Below are 14,947 nucleotides of genomic sequence, written 5' to 3'. Positions count from 1 at the left end.
TCATTTATGTACAAGGAAGATAATTTTATACTAATGAATAATTTTGAACACGTCAATCTCTACATGCGAGTTAACAGTACAATTATTTAAGTGCGAGCTCACATTCCTTATCTGTAAACCGATTTTATAACATCTCATAATGCGTCCCATAAACAGCATTAAAGGTCGTCACAACAGAGACCCAGTGTGCTGTTATCAGCTGAGTGTACATGCTACGGTCAGCTGTTCAGTGACAACTATAAAACAGGATAGCCAACTCTCGCCAGCACAAGTATGAGAGAAAGTGTCGCGTATATACACGAGCACCTCGATCACCACGTTCTATTCGCTGTATTAATGACTATTATCAGTGAACCCGATCCGGCTAATTTGTCGAAAATTAAAACTCTATTGCCTTCTTCTATTGAATTATTGCTATTGAATCTCTGAGTGGTCTGTATAACACCTTATTTATATCCTGTATTTACACTCACATTGTATTTAACACATTTCAAAGTTCGAAAATTGCTATTGTAACTGGTATGCTCTTGTAATAATTTAAGTATTTCCGAAATTCTAGTAGCCCTTAATAATAACCATTTTACCCCTAAAAATAATATCTTGTGCGATTTCCACGATCTCTATTTCCCTGACACACTTTTCTTTTCTAGCAATAGGTTGGTTAGTAAAACTATTTTATCCGGTTTAAAATGGTGTGATTGGAGAATGGATAAACTTCGTAGGTATTCCTCTTAGTAGTCTGCCTGTACTTTCTTCTATAAATATAACCTATTACTTTGTCCCCCATGATCATAATAAGTTTATTTTATTAGTTCTGTTTATACCGTAGTTTCCTCACCCCCTTATAGTTTGTACCTCGGTTCAGTGTTTGGTTCGTAGTCAACTCTAATGAAAAAGGATTTCGAAAAACCTGAAGGTAAGAAAGATTTAAGTAATCTCTACTTAGAAATGGATTTGTACTTATATATATTCCAGATGGTTTCTAAAGTACAGTATAATACATGTTATTTTTATGAAAAATTAAAACTTTTAATGTGGACGTATCTTTTCGAATTAAAATTAAAATGGCCGAAAAAGGGTCCGACTTGCCCCTGATTATCCTTGATGGGCACCAGCCACTATCCCGTCATAACTGGCTGAATGTAGTAAATTTAAAAATGCACAATTTACCATTTACTAATTCAAATAGTTACAAATAGAAATTTTAGAATAATTATCTATATTACGTATAGTTTTATTTATTGGAGTCCATAAGAGATTGTACACACACACACACACACACACACACACACACACACACACACACACACACACACACACACACACACACACACACACACACACACACACACACACACACACACACACACACACACACACACACACAAATGTTATATCTATTAAGATATAAGTAAAAGTTATGAAGCAAATAGTAGTTGCGAATAATAATAGTTAAATAATAAATAGGAAGTGCAAACGTAAACTAGAGCAGAGTATTTTTAAACTAATTAAATTACCCCATAGTTGTAAATGTTTGATCGGAACAAAATATAATAAGCACAGGTAGGCCTAATACTTATAGCAATGGCGATAATAAACAAACAATGCAAGCTATTGCTACAGTATGCTACAGATCGCCACATTATTACATTATCTATTTACATTAATTTTTATTGCTCAGTTAACTCATGCATCGTCATGAATTAAAAATCACGAAACAGACGCTTTTCAATTTCCTTTCCTCGTACAATATTGTCTGATTGTTTAAAAAAACTTAATTGATTTATGAGTCTAATCCGCAGTTTTACATTGAATAAATATATTGTTGTAATTGAGCTCGTTTTTCTGCAGACCGTCAGCTCATTCTTCCTGTGCTAAAGATTTATTTTGAGAAAGGGCATTTAGTGGAGGGACAACACTAACATAGAAGTGTACGACATTACTAAGACTATTGTTTGGGTCAAGCAGTTGCTACATAATACAATGCATAAACCGGTTTCTCTTACACTTGTATCTACAATAGACTAATTTTACGATGTGTTTCAGTATCCCCAAATCCTCTCTTTTGAAGGAAATGCTAATTCTATATTGTCCAGTTTTACAGTTATGTAATTAAATATTTAATGTGGCACAACCAACAATCGCTAAAGCTCTACTTTAAAAATGGTTACCATAGTTCGGTTTTATTTACATTACAGACAGTTGTCTTATTTTAATGGAGAAAATTTCGCTATAAAGTCATACTTCAACAATCGATGGGATGCGTTTTACTTTCGCTATAAAGTCTTGGTTGAGAGTCGGTTTCCAATTTTGAACCTCCTAAAAGAATTAGTTTTTCAGTAACACAGTCATCAGATGCTGACGTAACTTGTCTTATTTTTGTCCCTCAAATTATAGTTTCATAATATAACGTCGTGTGTCTAGAGGAGATAACCCCCACAAACCTTGTGTGTTCCTTGATAACCGTTGTAACATAAAGCTCGTGAGCTTTAGAACTTAACATTTTTATTTAAAGAATATCTCAGAGCACATTAACAGTTTACTCTAGATTTTCATGCCTTAATAAAGTCACTATATTGGTGACGCCATTGTTCCATGAGCTGGAAATGACGTGTATCCCCCTGTTCCCCGACATTAATATTTTTATTTTAAAGTTATATCATACTTTTGTACCATTTTTGTACTTTTTTGTAGTACCAATAAATAATTTTGTACCACAATAGTTTATTAATAAAGTACTATGTATAAACCGGGGAACAGGTGGACACTTGCACCCGACATCAATATTTTTATGTTAAAGTTATAACATATTTTTGTACCATTTTTGTACCTTTTTGTAATACCAATAAATAATTTTGTACAACAATATTTTATTAATAAAGTACTGTGTATAAACCGGGGAACATGTGGACACTTGCACCCGACATCAACATTTTCATGTTAAAGTTACATCATCTTTTTTTACCATTTTTGTACCGTTTTGTAACCCCAACTAATAATTATGTACCACACTCATTTATTAATAAAATACAATATATAACCGGGGAGTAGGTAAACACTTGCACCCGACATCAACATTTTCATGTTAAAGTTACATCATATTTTTCTACCATTTTTGTACCGTTTTGTAACACCAACTAATAATTATGTACCACACTCATTTATTAATAAAATACAATGTATAACCGGGGAATAGGTAAACACTTGCACCCGACACCCGCAGGAACTCGCGCTATTAGGTTGAACCTAACATTTTTAGTTGTTGTTAAAGAAATATTTTAATGTTCGTTGTATGGGCCTCAGGTTATAAATATGCTATCTAGAGTATATTCGGCAGCTTTCCCTTTTTGTCAAGAATCTATAATGAGGGAGGGGAGTGGCAGGTGTGAGGAATGTCTGGGCCCACGCCTTTGTTAGTTTGGCCCTAACTATGCGAGCGACCCCGTCAGTGTCTGTGTTAAGTCGACCCTAACGGCGCGAGTGATCACGGAACATTCCATTCTAGTTTTATTATTGACTGTGGTTTTAGTGTTTGGTTGTGTTGGGGTTTTTGTTAGTGGATTTTCACTCGTAAGCTCCATTTCTCATATGTTTAGTGATGGAGAGAACAAATGACAACGAAATTCGGTGCTGGCTTGAAGAACATGATGTAAGTGAGGGTGATATGTATTTTCAATGACATTTATCAGATACCGATAATGAGAGTAAACATGACATTGATGACGTGCACACAGAACAGTCTGATGACGATAGCCCTTGTTATGACACCGTTGATAAACAAATAAATATTGAACAATCAATTTCTGTAGATGTAAACACTGTGGCAACCAGGGCCTTCTACACTAAAAGGTTCTAAACAGCCCATTGAGCGGTTTCTGCACTTTACACATCTAAAGACGGAGTTACTAACTGGGATGTTCACAAGCTACAAATAACGAAAAGGGCAAGACAAAATATTTTAAAGAAACTCCCTTCTGTTAATCAGTCATTTAGAGAATTGAACCACCCAGTTGATTGTTGGAAGATATTTTTCCCTAACAACATGATATCAGACATTTCACGTTATACAAACCAGCAGTTACAAGAAATTCGTCCAAATGACACAAGAGCGCTAGGCTGCAACGACACTGATTTAGTAGAATTTCAAGCATTTATTGGGCTCTTATATCTTATAGGAGTGAAAAAAGCTAACCACTTGAACACTTATGATCTTTGGTCCAATGATGGAACGGCACCTGAGATCTATGCAGCAACTATGTCCAAGAGACGTTTTCATACCATACTACAGGCCATTAGATTCGACGACAAACTTACACGATCTCAAAGAAAGAAAGTTGACAATGCAGCTCCAATACGTGAGGTCTTTCAACGGTTTATAAGTTTGTGTAAACTAAGTTATAATGTGGGAGAATTAGTAACTCTCGATGAAATGTTGGAAGGTTTTCGTGGCCGGTGTAAATTTCGGCAGTATATACCGAATAAGCCGGCGAGATATGGCCTTAAAATCTACGCACTTGTAGATGCAAAAACATTTTTTACTTCTAACATGGAACTCTATGGTGGAAAGAAACCCCCAGGTCCCTTTGCTACATCTAACGATGCTACAAGTGTGGTTCTAAGGATGATAAAACCCATTGATAACAGTGGGATAAACGTAACTATGAACAACTATTTCACGAGTGTCCCATTATTGAATGACCTTTACACTAATCACAAAATTACTGTCGTTGGTACTATTCGAAAGAATAAGCCGGAACTTCTTCAAGAACTCTTGGCCATAAAGGACAGGCAAAGGTGCAGCTCAATGTTTGCGTTTGGAAAATCACCAAATAGGTGTACCATTGTATCTTACTTACCAAATAAGAAAACCAAGAAGAATGTTCTTCTTGAATCGACAATGCATAACGATGATGAGACACTGAAGGTGCTGCAAAACCCGTCATTATAACATGACATAAAGGTGGGGTGGATGTGGTTGACAGACTAAAAAGCGAGTATAGTGTAACGAGAATTAATTAGCAATAGATGGCCGTTAACTGTGTTTGGTGGACTACTCAATGTTGGGGCAATAAATGCACAAATAATATATGACTAATACAGGTGAGCTCAAACTGCGAAGGGTATTTTTGTCTGAATTAGCAAAAGATCTAATAAAACCACATATGACAAGACGAGGATCCATTGAAACCTTGCCTACTCACCTTCGAGGAACGATAAGATGTATATATATATATATATATATATATATATATATATATATATATATATATACAAGGTGTTTGAAAAGTCTGGGTACGGCTTAATATTTTACAAACCATAGCAGATAACATCTATAAACTTTTCACAGCGTCATATGGCTATGTAAAACTATTTTCATAAAATAAAAGGTTGTAAATAATAGGTTAGTTGCAAATTATTAATAAGTAAGTACTTTGTTCTAAGATTGTATTTTCACATAGTGAATAAAATAGCATTGCTAATGTGTAACTATGTTAATTTCATAAACATAAAGACGACGAATTCATTTTAGTTTTATTTATTGTGTTATAAATTTATGACATAATTTGCTAATTAAAAAAAGTCAGTGAAAACACATTGGTCAGTAGAGTGAAATGCCGCCTACCGCATCAGAATACGACGATCCAGTCTGAAATGGCAGCGCATAATGTACTTCACAATGTGTACCTAAAACAACCCGCCATTTCTGATTGGATAAACCTTTTGAGATGCGGTTTTGCGGCATTCAACTCTACTAAGTGTGCTCTTTCAAATGAGGTACACTCGACCCATGCTTTAATTTAAGATTTCCATGTTTTCCTCTGTGGGCCGTCCCCCCCATGGTTGGCATGTCATGGTAATAGCAAGGAAAAATAGTTTTACATAGCCATATGACACTGTGCAAAGTTTATAGATGTTATCTGCTATGGTTTGTAAAATGTTAAGCCGTACCCAGACTTTTCAAACACCTTGTATATAAATATATAACATAACAATAATTAACATATAAGCGTAAACATTAGATAAAACAACAACTTAAATATTAACATTAACCCCAATAAATAATCCTAAAAATAATATAACAATAGTAAGGTAACAGGTAACAGATTCACGGTGAGTGTGAGTGTGTGTGTGTGTGTGTTTACAGAGTTTACAAAAAACCTTTATTTCAAAAATGTACATACATTTACAGAGTCAGGTGCCTTTGGAAGCACGTGTGACTTATTATTACAATATAATGCAATACATTAAACAAAATATACATGCAGTTGGCAATTCAATGTTTTTTTCTTATTTTTATGTTTTCTTCCACCATGGTGCACAAATACTATACTCTTACTATCAGTCCATAACATATACTTAATTTTACTACTTATACAATCCAGATTTTAACAAGAACCATCTCACAAAAACGAGGTAAAAAATTAAACAAGCATAAATATATTAAGTTTTAAGAAATAAATATATAAATAATAAAATATTAAATATCAAATTTTTGGCCAGAACACTTTCTATACCCATAAACAACCCAAAACAGTAAGATCAACAAACAATATTCAAAATATCAACAAGCATAAATATATAAATAGATTTAACAAACAAAAATAATTATCAAAACAGCAGTAGAGTATTGTAAATTTTCAAAAAATATCAACAAGCATAAATATAGAAATAGATTTATAACGAAAAAAAGTATCAAACAGTAAATAACAAATATAAAATACCAATGACAAAATATAACGCAAACAGACAACAACAACAATAAAATTAGTATGTAAGTATTAATAGAATATATAATTTTTCATTACTTTCCGCTACATACATTTTAATCTTCATTTTAAATCTGGGTCTCGAATCAAATATTATGTTATTTCCTAATTTCAAAATACATTTATTTATTATTTTTGGTCCATTATAACAAAATTGTTTTTCGAGCGATTTCCTTTCTAAAACATGGGACAAGAATTGACAATATATCTGATGATCTTGTATTGACCCTGTTTTCCTTAATATGATACTTATCTATGTGTTTGTGCATATGAATTGCTGAAACATAATACATATAGTTTATTTAAAGTTAATATGTTGTTTTCAAAAAATTCATGAGAAACTCTATCAAATTTTTTTTAAACTAAAAACATTTGTAATAGCAAACCGTTGTGTCATACGAATTGGTTTTAAAAACATTTTCATTACTCCCCCCATAATGGATTATTCCATACCTTAACAGACCCTCAAACCAAGAGAAATACAGCTTTAATAAATAGTTCGAGGCAAGGAATTCTCTCATATGAAATAGGGCATAGTTTACTTCTCTCAATTTTTTCACTACAGTAAAATAATTACCATAAACGTCCCATTTTAACCACCTATCAATAATCAAACCTAGGTATTTAATATTACTAACGATTCAATTGGTTTCACATACACAATTATATTTACAAAGGTGCTTGTGACAATAAAAAGTAAAGTCGTGTTGTAGATCTTCACAGGTTTTCTCTTTTCTGAATATACCAAACACTTTGTCTTAGATGTATTTATTAGGAGTTTATAATAATCTATTAGCCAGTTTGACACAGCTTCCAAATCATTAGAGACCGACAACCCTAAACTAGTCTTACTATACGATGAACATACATACTAAAGCTCTATCGTCTGCATATGCAAAAATCTGAGAATTTAGTTTTAATTTTAATAGTTCATTTATATATATATATATATATATATATATATATATATATATAATAAACAAAAGGGGTCCAAGAACACCTCTCTGTGCCACTCCATACTTCAATTCCATAGCTGCACTAGTATGATTTTCGATTTTTATTACTTGCTTCCTATGTTTATAAAATGATTCCAACCAGACCAATGCGTTTACCCTTAACTCCGTACCCCCTCAGCTGGCCTCAACAGTATCTCTATGTCCACAAGATCAAAAGCTTTACGGAAATCGAGGTAAATTGCAACTGTAAATTTACTTTGTGTACTACTGTGTGTGTGTGTGTGTGTTTTTTTTTTTTTTAACTTCTGTTAGGTCAAAGAGGCATGTTTTCATTACATAGAACATTATTGAGGTCCTTTTCTGAATGAACCTCTGTCGCCGTAAAAAAGTCCAAGTGCGGAGCGATTTTATTTCCTAGGATTTGGACTCTGTTCATCGTGTTGTGGCATTCGTAAATTACTGCTCAGACTTCTTCTCTCGAATAAATCCCTAGACCTAGTTCCACTGAAGCAGCGTAATCCTATGTGGCCAAGGATGGCTGGACAATCTACCAGTCCTGTAATGACCCCGTATAGGAACAGTGCATCCTGAGAGTTCCTCCTGCACTGAAGGGAGTGAAGACCCAGCAGCCTTTTTTATTTCGTTTAAGGGGGACAAGCCTAAAGGGAAATCCCAATCGACACCCAACAAGCCGCAGGAATCTGTTTTGGACGTTCTCCATCTGCTTCACAAGGCTCACTTGGTTGGGTGTCCACACCACGCTACAGTACTCAAGGATGGTTCTGACGTTGGCACAATACAACACCTTTCAAAGTCCACAAGTCAGTCATAAATCTGTAGGTTCGACTCAACAGCCCCAGCGATCTTGAAGCCCTCAAACAAATGCTATTAACCCTTTCAGGGCCAGGACCAAATATGAGATGTTGCAAAATTTTTTCAACATATCATATCCCCTTGTGACTAGTCAAAAGTGCCAGGCTAAAAATTGGCGATTTTGCAGTCTCTTAGATTAAAATTTATAACTTTTCATAAACATTAGAAAATGACCTAAAAGTTGCACCAAATTACTTGTATAGATATATACTATCAACAAAAAATATATAGATGTAGTTTTTAAGTAATTTAAAATTAAAAAGAAATAATGTTTTAATGGATTACATAAAAAAGATTTAATTTTTTTTATTTTTTTTTGTAAATAAATAAAAAAGGAAAAATAATTTTACTGTAGGAAGCTATGTTATTATATTGTACATTTATAAAGGAACAACCATACAAAATTTTGTGTTATTTCTCTTATAAATAAATTTGTATATGACACATTTTGTATAAATACGCATAATTGTACTTCGCAACAAGTGATAAAGCAACTGACTCTTACACTGCAAGGAAACTTAAAATAAATATTCACATTATGGATGTACCGGTAAACAGATGATTGTAGGATCCATAAGCAGTTTCAATACAGTTTAAAAAACACTATTTACCAAGAAATATTTTCACAATTTTATTTGAAATTTATTTACACTTTTTCTATTTACAAATATGCTACTTACAATTTCACTCCCGTGAGATCGCAAATTGTCAGTCATTGTAACTACCACACACAATAGCTAAGCAGGTAACACCACTAACACTACTAATATTTACAACCACAAAATAAAATAATGAAGAAGAATCCAGCATACAATAGTACGATTACACTAAAGCATAAAGAAATTAACAACAATAGATCGAGTCACCTGATAATGTCACGTGACAATTACGAAATAAAAATGCATAGACCTTCAAAATAAAAATTATATTCATATTAACTATCTAAAAATATACCAGGGAATAAAAAAAAAACATAAAACTTTAATCATTTGACGTCGTATTTTATTTAAGAAAACGACGAATATCAAGGCGGCAATATATTGCCGCCTAGCACTTGTCAGACACGATCTATGGCGGCAATATATTGCCGCCTGGCCCGGAAAGGGTTAACATGGTGTGTTTGATCTTAAATCGTGGGTAAAACCACTCCAAGAATCCTTGACGTCAGCACGACGAACCAATACCTTCCCCCCCAAGGAATAGTCATGATTAATCGGGTTCTTTATTTTGTAATAAGTAACGACTGAACATTTGTCGATGTTAATCTTCATGCTGTTTTGCTGACACCATTCCTCGACAGCCGTCAGATCTCTCTGGAGATCCGCCGCAATCACTCTGGGCTCTGATGTGATGAAAGATCTTGACATCCGTCGGCAAACAGAAGGTGTTTTGTCTTCATCTTTTTGCCAATGTCGTTAATGAACAATACAAAAAGCAAAGGTCCTAGGTGTGACCCCTGAGGCACTCCTGATGTTGCAATAAACTCACGAGAAAGTGAACCGAGATACTCTTGACCATCAACCTCCGACCACACAGGTAGCTGGCGAACCATCTCAACAAGGGGCCACATACTCCATAGGCCTTCCAATTTGGCAATCAGATGCTTATGGCTAACCGTGTCAAAGGCCTTGGAGAAATCGACACAGACAACGTCCAGCTGACTTCTATCCGCAAAAGCTCTAAAACGATTTTCCTCTTGGATAATCACAAGGTTACTAACCGTCGATCTTCCCGAAGTGAATCCATGCTGTTCAGGGCACAATACGTTTTTTGAATAGTGGAATTTATCCTGGCTAATATAAGTTTCTCAAATAGTTTTTGCTAGCGCTGGTTGGATAACAATGGGCCGATAGTTGGCAATGTTCTCATGGTGTCCTGATTTGTGGATTGGAACCACATAGCCAACCTTCAACACGTCAGGGAAGGTACCAGTACTTATTGATTTGTTGAACATGGTGGTAAGAGGTCCACATAGCAGAACTCTGCAATATTTCAAAACCCTTGGAGGGATCATGGTCTGGGCCACATCCTTTTGACCCATCAAGCTCTCCCATAGCCTTAAAGACCTCATCCTCCGCAAATAGCAGACCGTTCAAGGTAAAAGGAGATGAGAACTGGTAGTTACGAACCTGCTCTGTGGTGTGAGAAAAGACAGAAGAGATGAACGTGGCAAACGCCATTCATGTACATTCATAGTACATCATGTACTAACAAAATATACTAAACTTTCAGCCTTATCGTAAAATTAAGTCCTATCAGATATTTGAAGGGTTTCAAGGGGAGGGAGGTGTTCATAAACTTTGGTTGAAACAGGAAAATCTCGTTCTGAACATCTCTATTACTTTGTAAACGTAAATCTATATATTCACTAGGAGAAGACCTCATCCCGAACTCGCAGTTTATTGCACAAATACTGTGGTCATCATCTACAATGGAGTTTCATGTTTTTTTAAGATACCGAAATTATATTGCAGTGACATCTTCTCAATAGGGAATACGATCAAACTGTGATGCATAAACTAACCAATAACATCCATATTGTCTTCATTGGATTGTCTTCACTTTTATTTTCAAAAAATCCCCAAATGAAAAAGTCTAGGGGAGTAAGATCGGGTGAACGAGCTGGCCACTCTTAAATGTGTACGAGACCAAACCTCAGAACCTTGATGAGTTAAGGATGCGGATTGAAAACGCTTGCCGACTTATCAAACCAGAAATGTTGGAAAACGTAAGGCATTCATTTGAATCAAGACTTTATTTTTGCCAAAAAGTAAATGGGGTGGCCATTTTGAGCATTTACTTTGAGCTTAAAAAAAGTTGAGGTAAGCTTTCAATGGTAAGTTTAATTATTTTAAGTTTAATTTAGCACTACTTAGTATCAAGAATAAGTCTGAACAGATGAGTGAAAAATAGTGTTTTTAGCGTAACTTTTCAATAAACCTTTTGACAAGCCGTTGTTTCGTACTGGATAGAGATAGAGACCTCTAGTCTGTGGCATTGTTCTTCTTTTATAAAGACCTTTAAAATGAAGTGTCATTTGATGGGGGTTTGAATTTTAAAAAGTTTGACTTGACCCCCCAACCCCCCATTTTGTGTTAAGGGGCTAAGTTCTCATGTAGCGCAAAAATCATCATTTGTCACTATATAACTACCCCCCAAAGGATATTGGTTTTGTTTAATTCCGTTCGAAAGTTAGAAGGGGGGTGAGACTTTTGGGACACCCGGTATACTCTCGATTTTTCCTACTTAATGGTATTAAATACAGCTACTATATTGGTAACGCCATTGCTCCACGAGCTGAAAAAGTGCTGTTGCAATAACACCTCAGAGTGATGGCATATATATAATAAAAACTTTCAATAAACCTTCTCCTCAAGAAATCAATCCTCCAGAAGCTATATCTCAATGGAAGCGGTATCACGGGCCCGGTAATTGACCATTTCTACAGATACAACCAACCAAGCTAGAAACCCGGCCAGCCAATTCAAGAATTTGTCACCCCAACGAGGACTGTGGAGGAATTTTATAACAAGCAAATTCAATTCTACTCTGACCTCTCCACAACGATGAGAAGAGATCACTCAGCTGGCATCCACGAGAGTGACCACTCTTCAGTACAGGGAAACTTTGATCTCACTTTGGCCTGGCATGGCTAATAATGTCACTGTAACCTCAAACCCTGGCTGCTCAATACCTGAATCATCTAAGTATCGTTTTTTAGAATACAGTCCACCAGCAGTGCACAACTGGAAGAGTCAGAGTATGGCCAAAATAACACAATAACCATTTTCCATCAGAATACAGACAGGATGAATAACAAATTGGATAGGATAAATCACCTTCTTGACTTACTCGAACCGGACTTGGCGATCTTTACAGAACATGGTAACACACCTGACACTATACAAAACACGAGACTCGTTAACTACACTTTGATATCTGCATATAGTAGAGAACAACATATTAAGGGTGGAGTAAGCTATCTTTAAAAAACAACAAATTCACAAACGATACAGTGAACTTATAAATTGAAAACTCATAGCATCTCCTTTGTATGTGAGATGGCGGCTGTAAAGATAAGTCTCAGTAACAGTAAACATGTGTACGTACTTGGAATATATCGTCCTCCCTCAAACTGTTTGGATAATATGAAATTAGCTATGGAACGAATTGCTGAAATTTCTAGAGTGTATCCCCAAAGCCAAGACTTCTACCATCATTATCGGTGATCTGAACATTGATAACCTAGTTCCATCAATCGGCAAAAGTCTACTTAATGAACTAATCACCTCGCACAATATCAGAAGAGTTCCCTTGCCCCCCACCAGAATTACACCGCATTCTGCCACCTCTATCGACGCAGTGTGCACCACCTTAAACGAAAGTCAGATTTCAGTGCATGTCTTTCACACGGGCATCTCCGATCACACTGGACAGCTATGCCGTTTGAATCTTCCCGAATACTCTGGAAAACCCAACTGTCTCAACCCGACGCCATCTCAACCCTAACAGCCTCAACGACTTGAAATTGCACTTATCTCTAGAATCCTGGGATAACGTATTGGAAACCGTCGACATTGATCAGGGCCTACAGCAATTTGCTAAACTCTGTCACTATCGCTCTTGACCATGCATGTCCTGAAAAAAAAATCAAGAAAAAGAAGAAAAAAAGAATGATACCGCACGATGAGAAGAAACGAACGAGTTATTAAGGAGAAATTTATATAAGCCAACAACTTGTTTCCTAACAAATGGTAGCTCAGAAGACAAGGCAAAAGCTAATGGCCTGAAGAAAGCTTATGACTTGAAGCTCGGTCATTTAGGCGCAAGGGAAATGCTGATTACATTGCATCCGCCGATTAATAAAAGCAAAGCCATATGGAAACGTCATCAACCCAAGAACGTAAATCCAAACTCACATTCAACCCAGAAATAAAATATCTGATAGTTGATGATAGGACCGTCGTAGATCCCGTGTTATTTGCCCTGAGCTTTAACGAGTACTTTACCACAGTTGCAGCAAAGACTCTAGAGCAAAATCAGATTACTCCATCCTCTTCAACCAATCCAAATAACAACTTACAACCAAAGTTATCGGAGTTTTCAGTTGCGTCCATGGCCGAAATATCTGAAATAATAGGCAATCTGAAGATAAAAGATTCTGCAGGGCTTGACGAGATATCTTCGTGAATTGTTAAGCATTGCAAGGAGGAGCTCTTACTACCGCTTCTACACATAACAAACCTATCCGTCCAAACTAGGAAGTTTTCCCGTCAAGGATGAAAACTTCGAAGGCGTTTCCTCTTCACAAAACGTGGTAAAAAGACATCATGGACAACTACAGGCCAATATCACTGGTACCAACCTTCTCGAACATTATCGAGAGAGTCGTCCTTAAGAGGCTGCTCCAATTCTTGAATGCTAATAAGCTATTAACAGAGTATCAGCACGGGATCAAAAAAGGGCAAGTCGACCATCACAGCCCTAATCGAAGATATTATCAATAACCTTGAAAATGGTTACAGTGCCACCGGAAACTTCATTGATATGAGTAAAGCATTCGACTGCTTAAGCCAAGACTTCATCCTTGACAAACTCGGCTCGCTGGGCATTTGCGGAAAAGCACTGCAGTGGTTCACAAGTTATTTGGGTGATAGGACTCAGATTGTGGAACTGGGTTACCTCAGCAACAATGAAATCTTCAAAGTAAGATCCACCTCTCTACCTGTCTCTAGAGGCGTGTGCCACAAGGGTCAGTCTTGGGACCGTTTATTTTTACCCTCTTTACTAATGACTTCCCGGCCCATGTCAGCTCCTACGGGCGATGCTACATGAACGCTGACGACTCTGTGATACTCTCGTCCAACAAGTCCATTGAAAAATTGGAAATTGAATCGTATGTAGCAATAAACCTTGCAATCGACTACTGCTCAAATAACGACTTAGTATTCAATAAAAAAAAACAAAGCAGTTGATGTTTGGAACCCACAAAAATGAAATTTCGGGATTGCCAGATCTGCAAACTGAGAATTCCATTAAACATCTTGGAGTTTCAATAGATGACAATCTATCTTGGTCCACCCACATTGAAGAACTCTGCTTAAAATTAAGTTTTGCTCTCTTCGCCATAAGAAGATCAATGGCTATTGGAACTAAAGAAACAGCATTAAAACCGCTTACTATGCGCTTTTTGACAGCAAGATGAGATATGCTATAGTATTGTGGGGTTGGCTCATCTCTTACTAGTCTGGATCGAGTTTTGGTGCTCCAGAAAAGAGCTGTGAGAATATAGAATGTGAGGGGCTTTTGTTGAATGGGGAATAATGACAGTGGAATAATGGTGACACTCTC

The 14,947-nt window shown here is 36.0% G+C and overlaps 1 protein-coding gene across 5 annotated transcripts in view; it reads left to right on the top strand.

The window, feature by feature from the left end:
• LOC124369986 (peroxidase-like) overlaps positions 1–14,947 on the top strand; it is a 147,405-nt gene that overhangs the window by 26,967 nt on the left and 105,491 nt on the right. The window contains exon 1 of one of the 5 annotated variants that reach the window (XM_046828237.1): positions 206–916. The exons of 3 other annotated variants lie outside the window; for them this stretch is intronic. Coding sequence is in view for 1 of the 2 variants with exons in the window: in XM_046828239.1 (XP_046684195.1) it covers positions 889–916 (28 nt within the window). In the remaining variant the exon portion in view is untranslated. Of the gene's footprint in view, positions 1–205; positions 917–14,947 lie in introns of those variants that run through there. One more of the 5 variants, XM_046828239.1, reaches the window with a different exon arrangement.

Source organism: Homalodisca vitripennis, chromosome X (genome assembly GCF_021130785.1).
Source record: "Homalodisca vitripennis isolate AUS2020 chromosome X, UT_GWSS_2.1, whole genome shotgun sequence".
NCBI classification, from domain to species: domain Eukaryota; kingdom Metazoa; phylum Arthropoda; class Insecta; order Hemiptera; family Cicadellidae; genus Homalodisca; species Homalodisca vitripennis.
The sequence above is the reverse complement of the archived record's forward strand: the minus strand, read 5'-3'. Positions and strand labels throughout refer to the sequence as shown.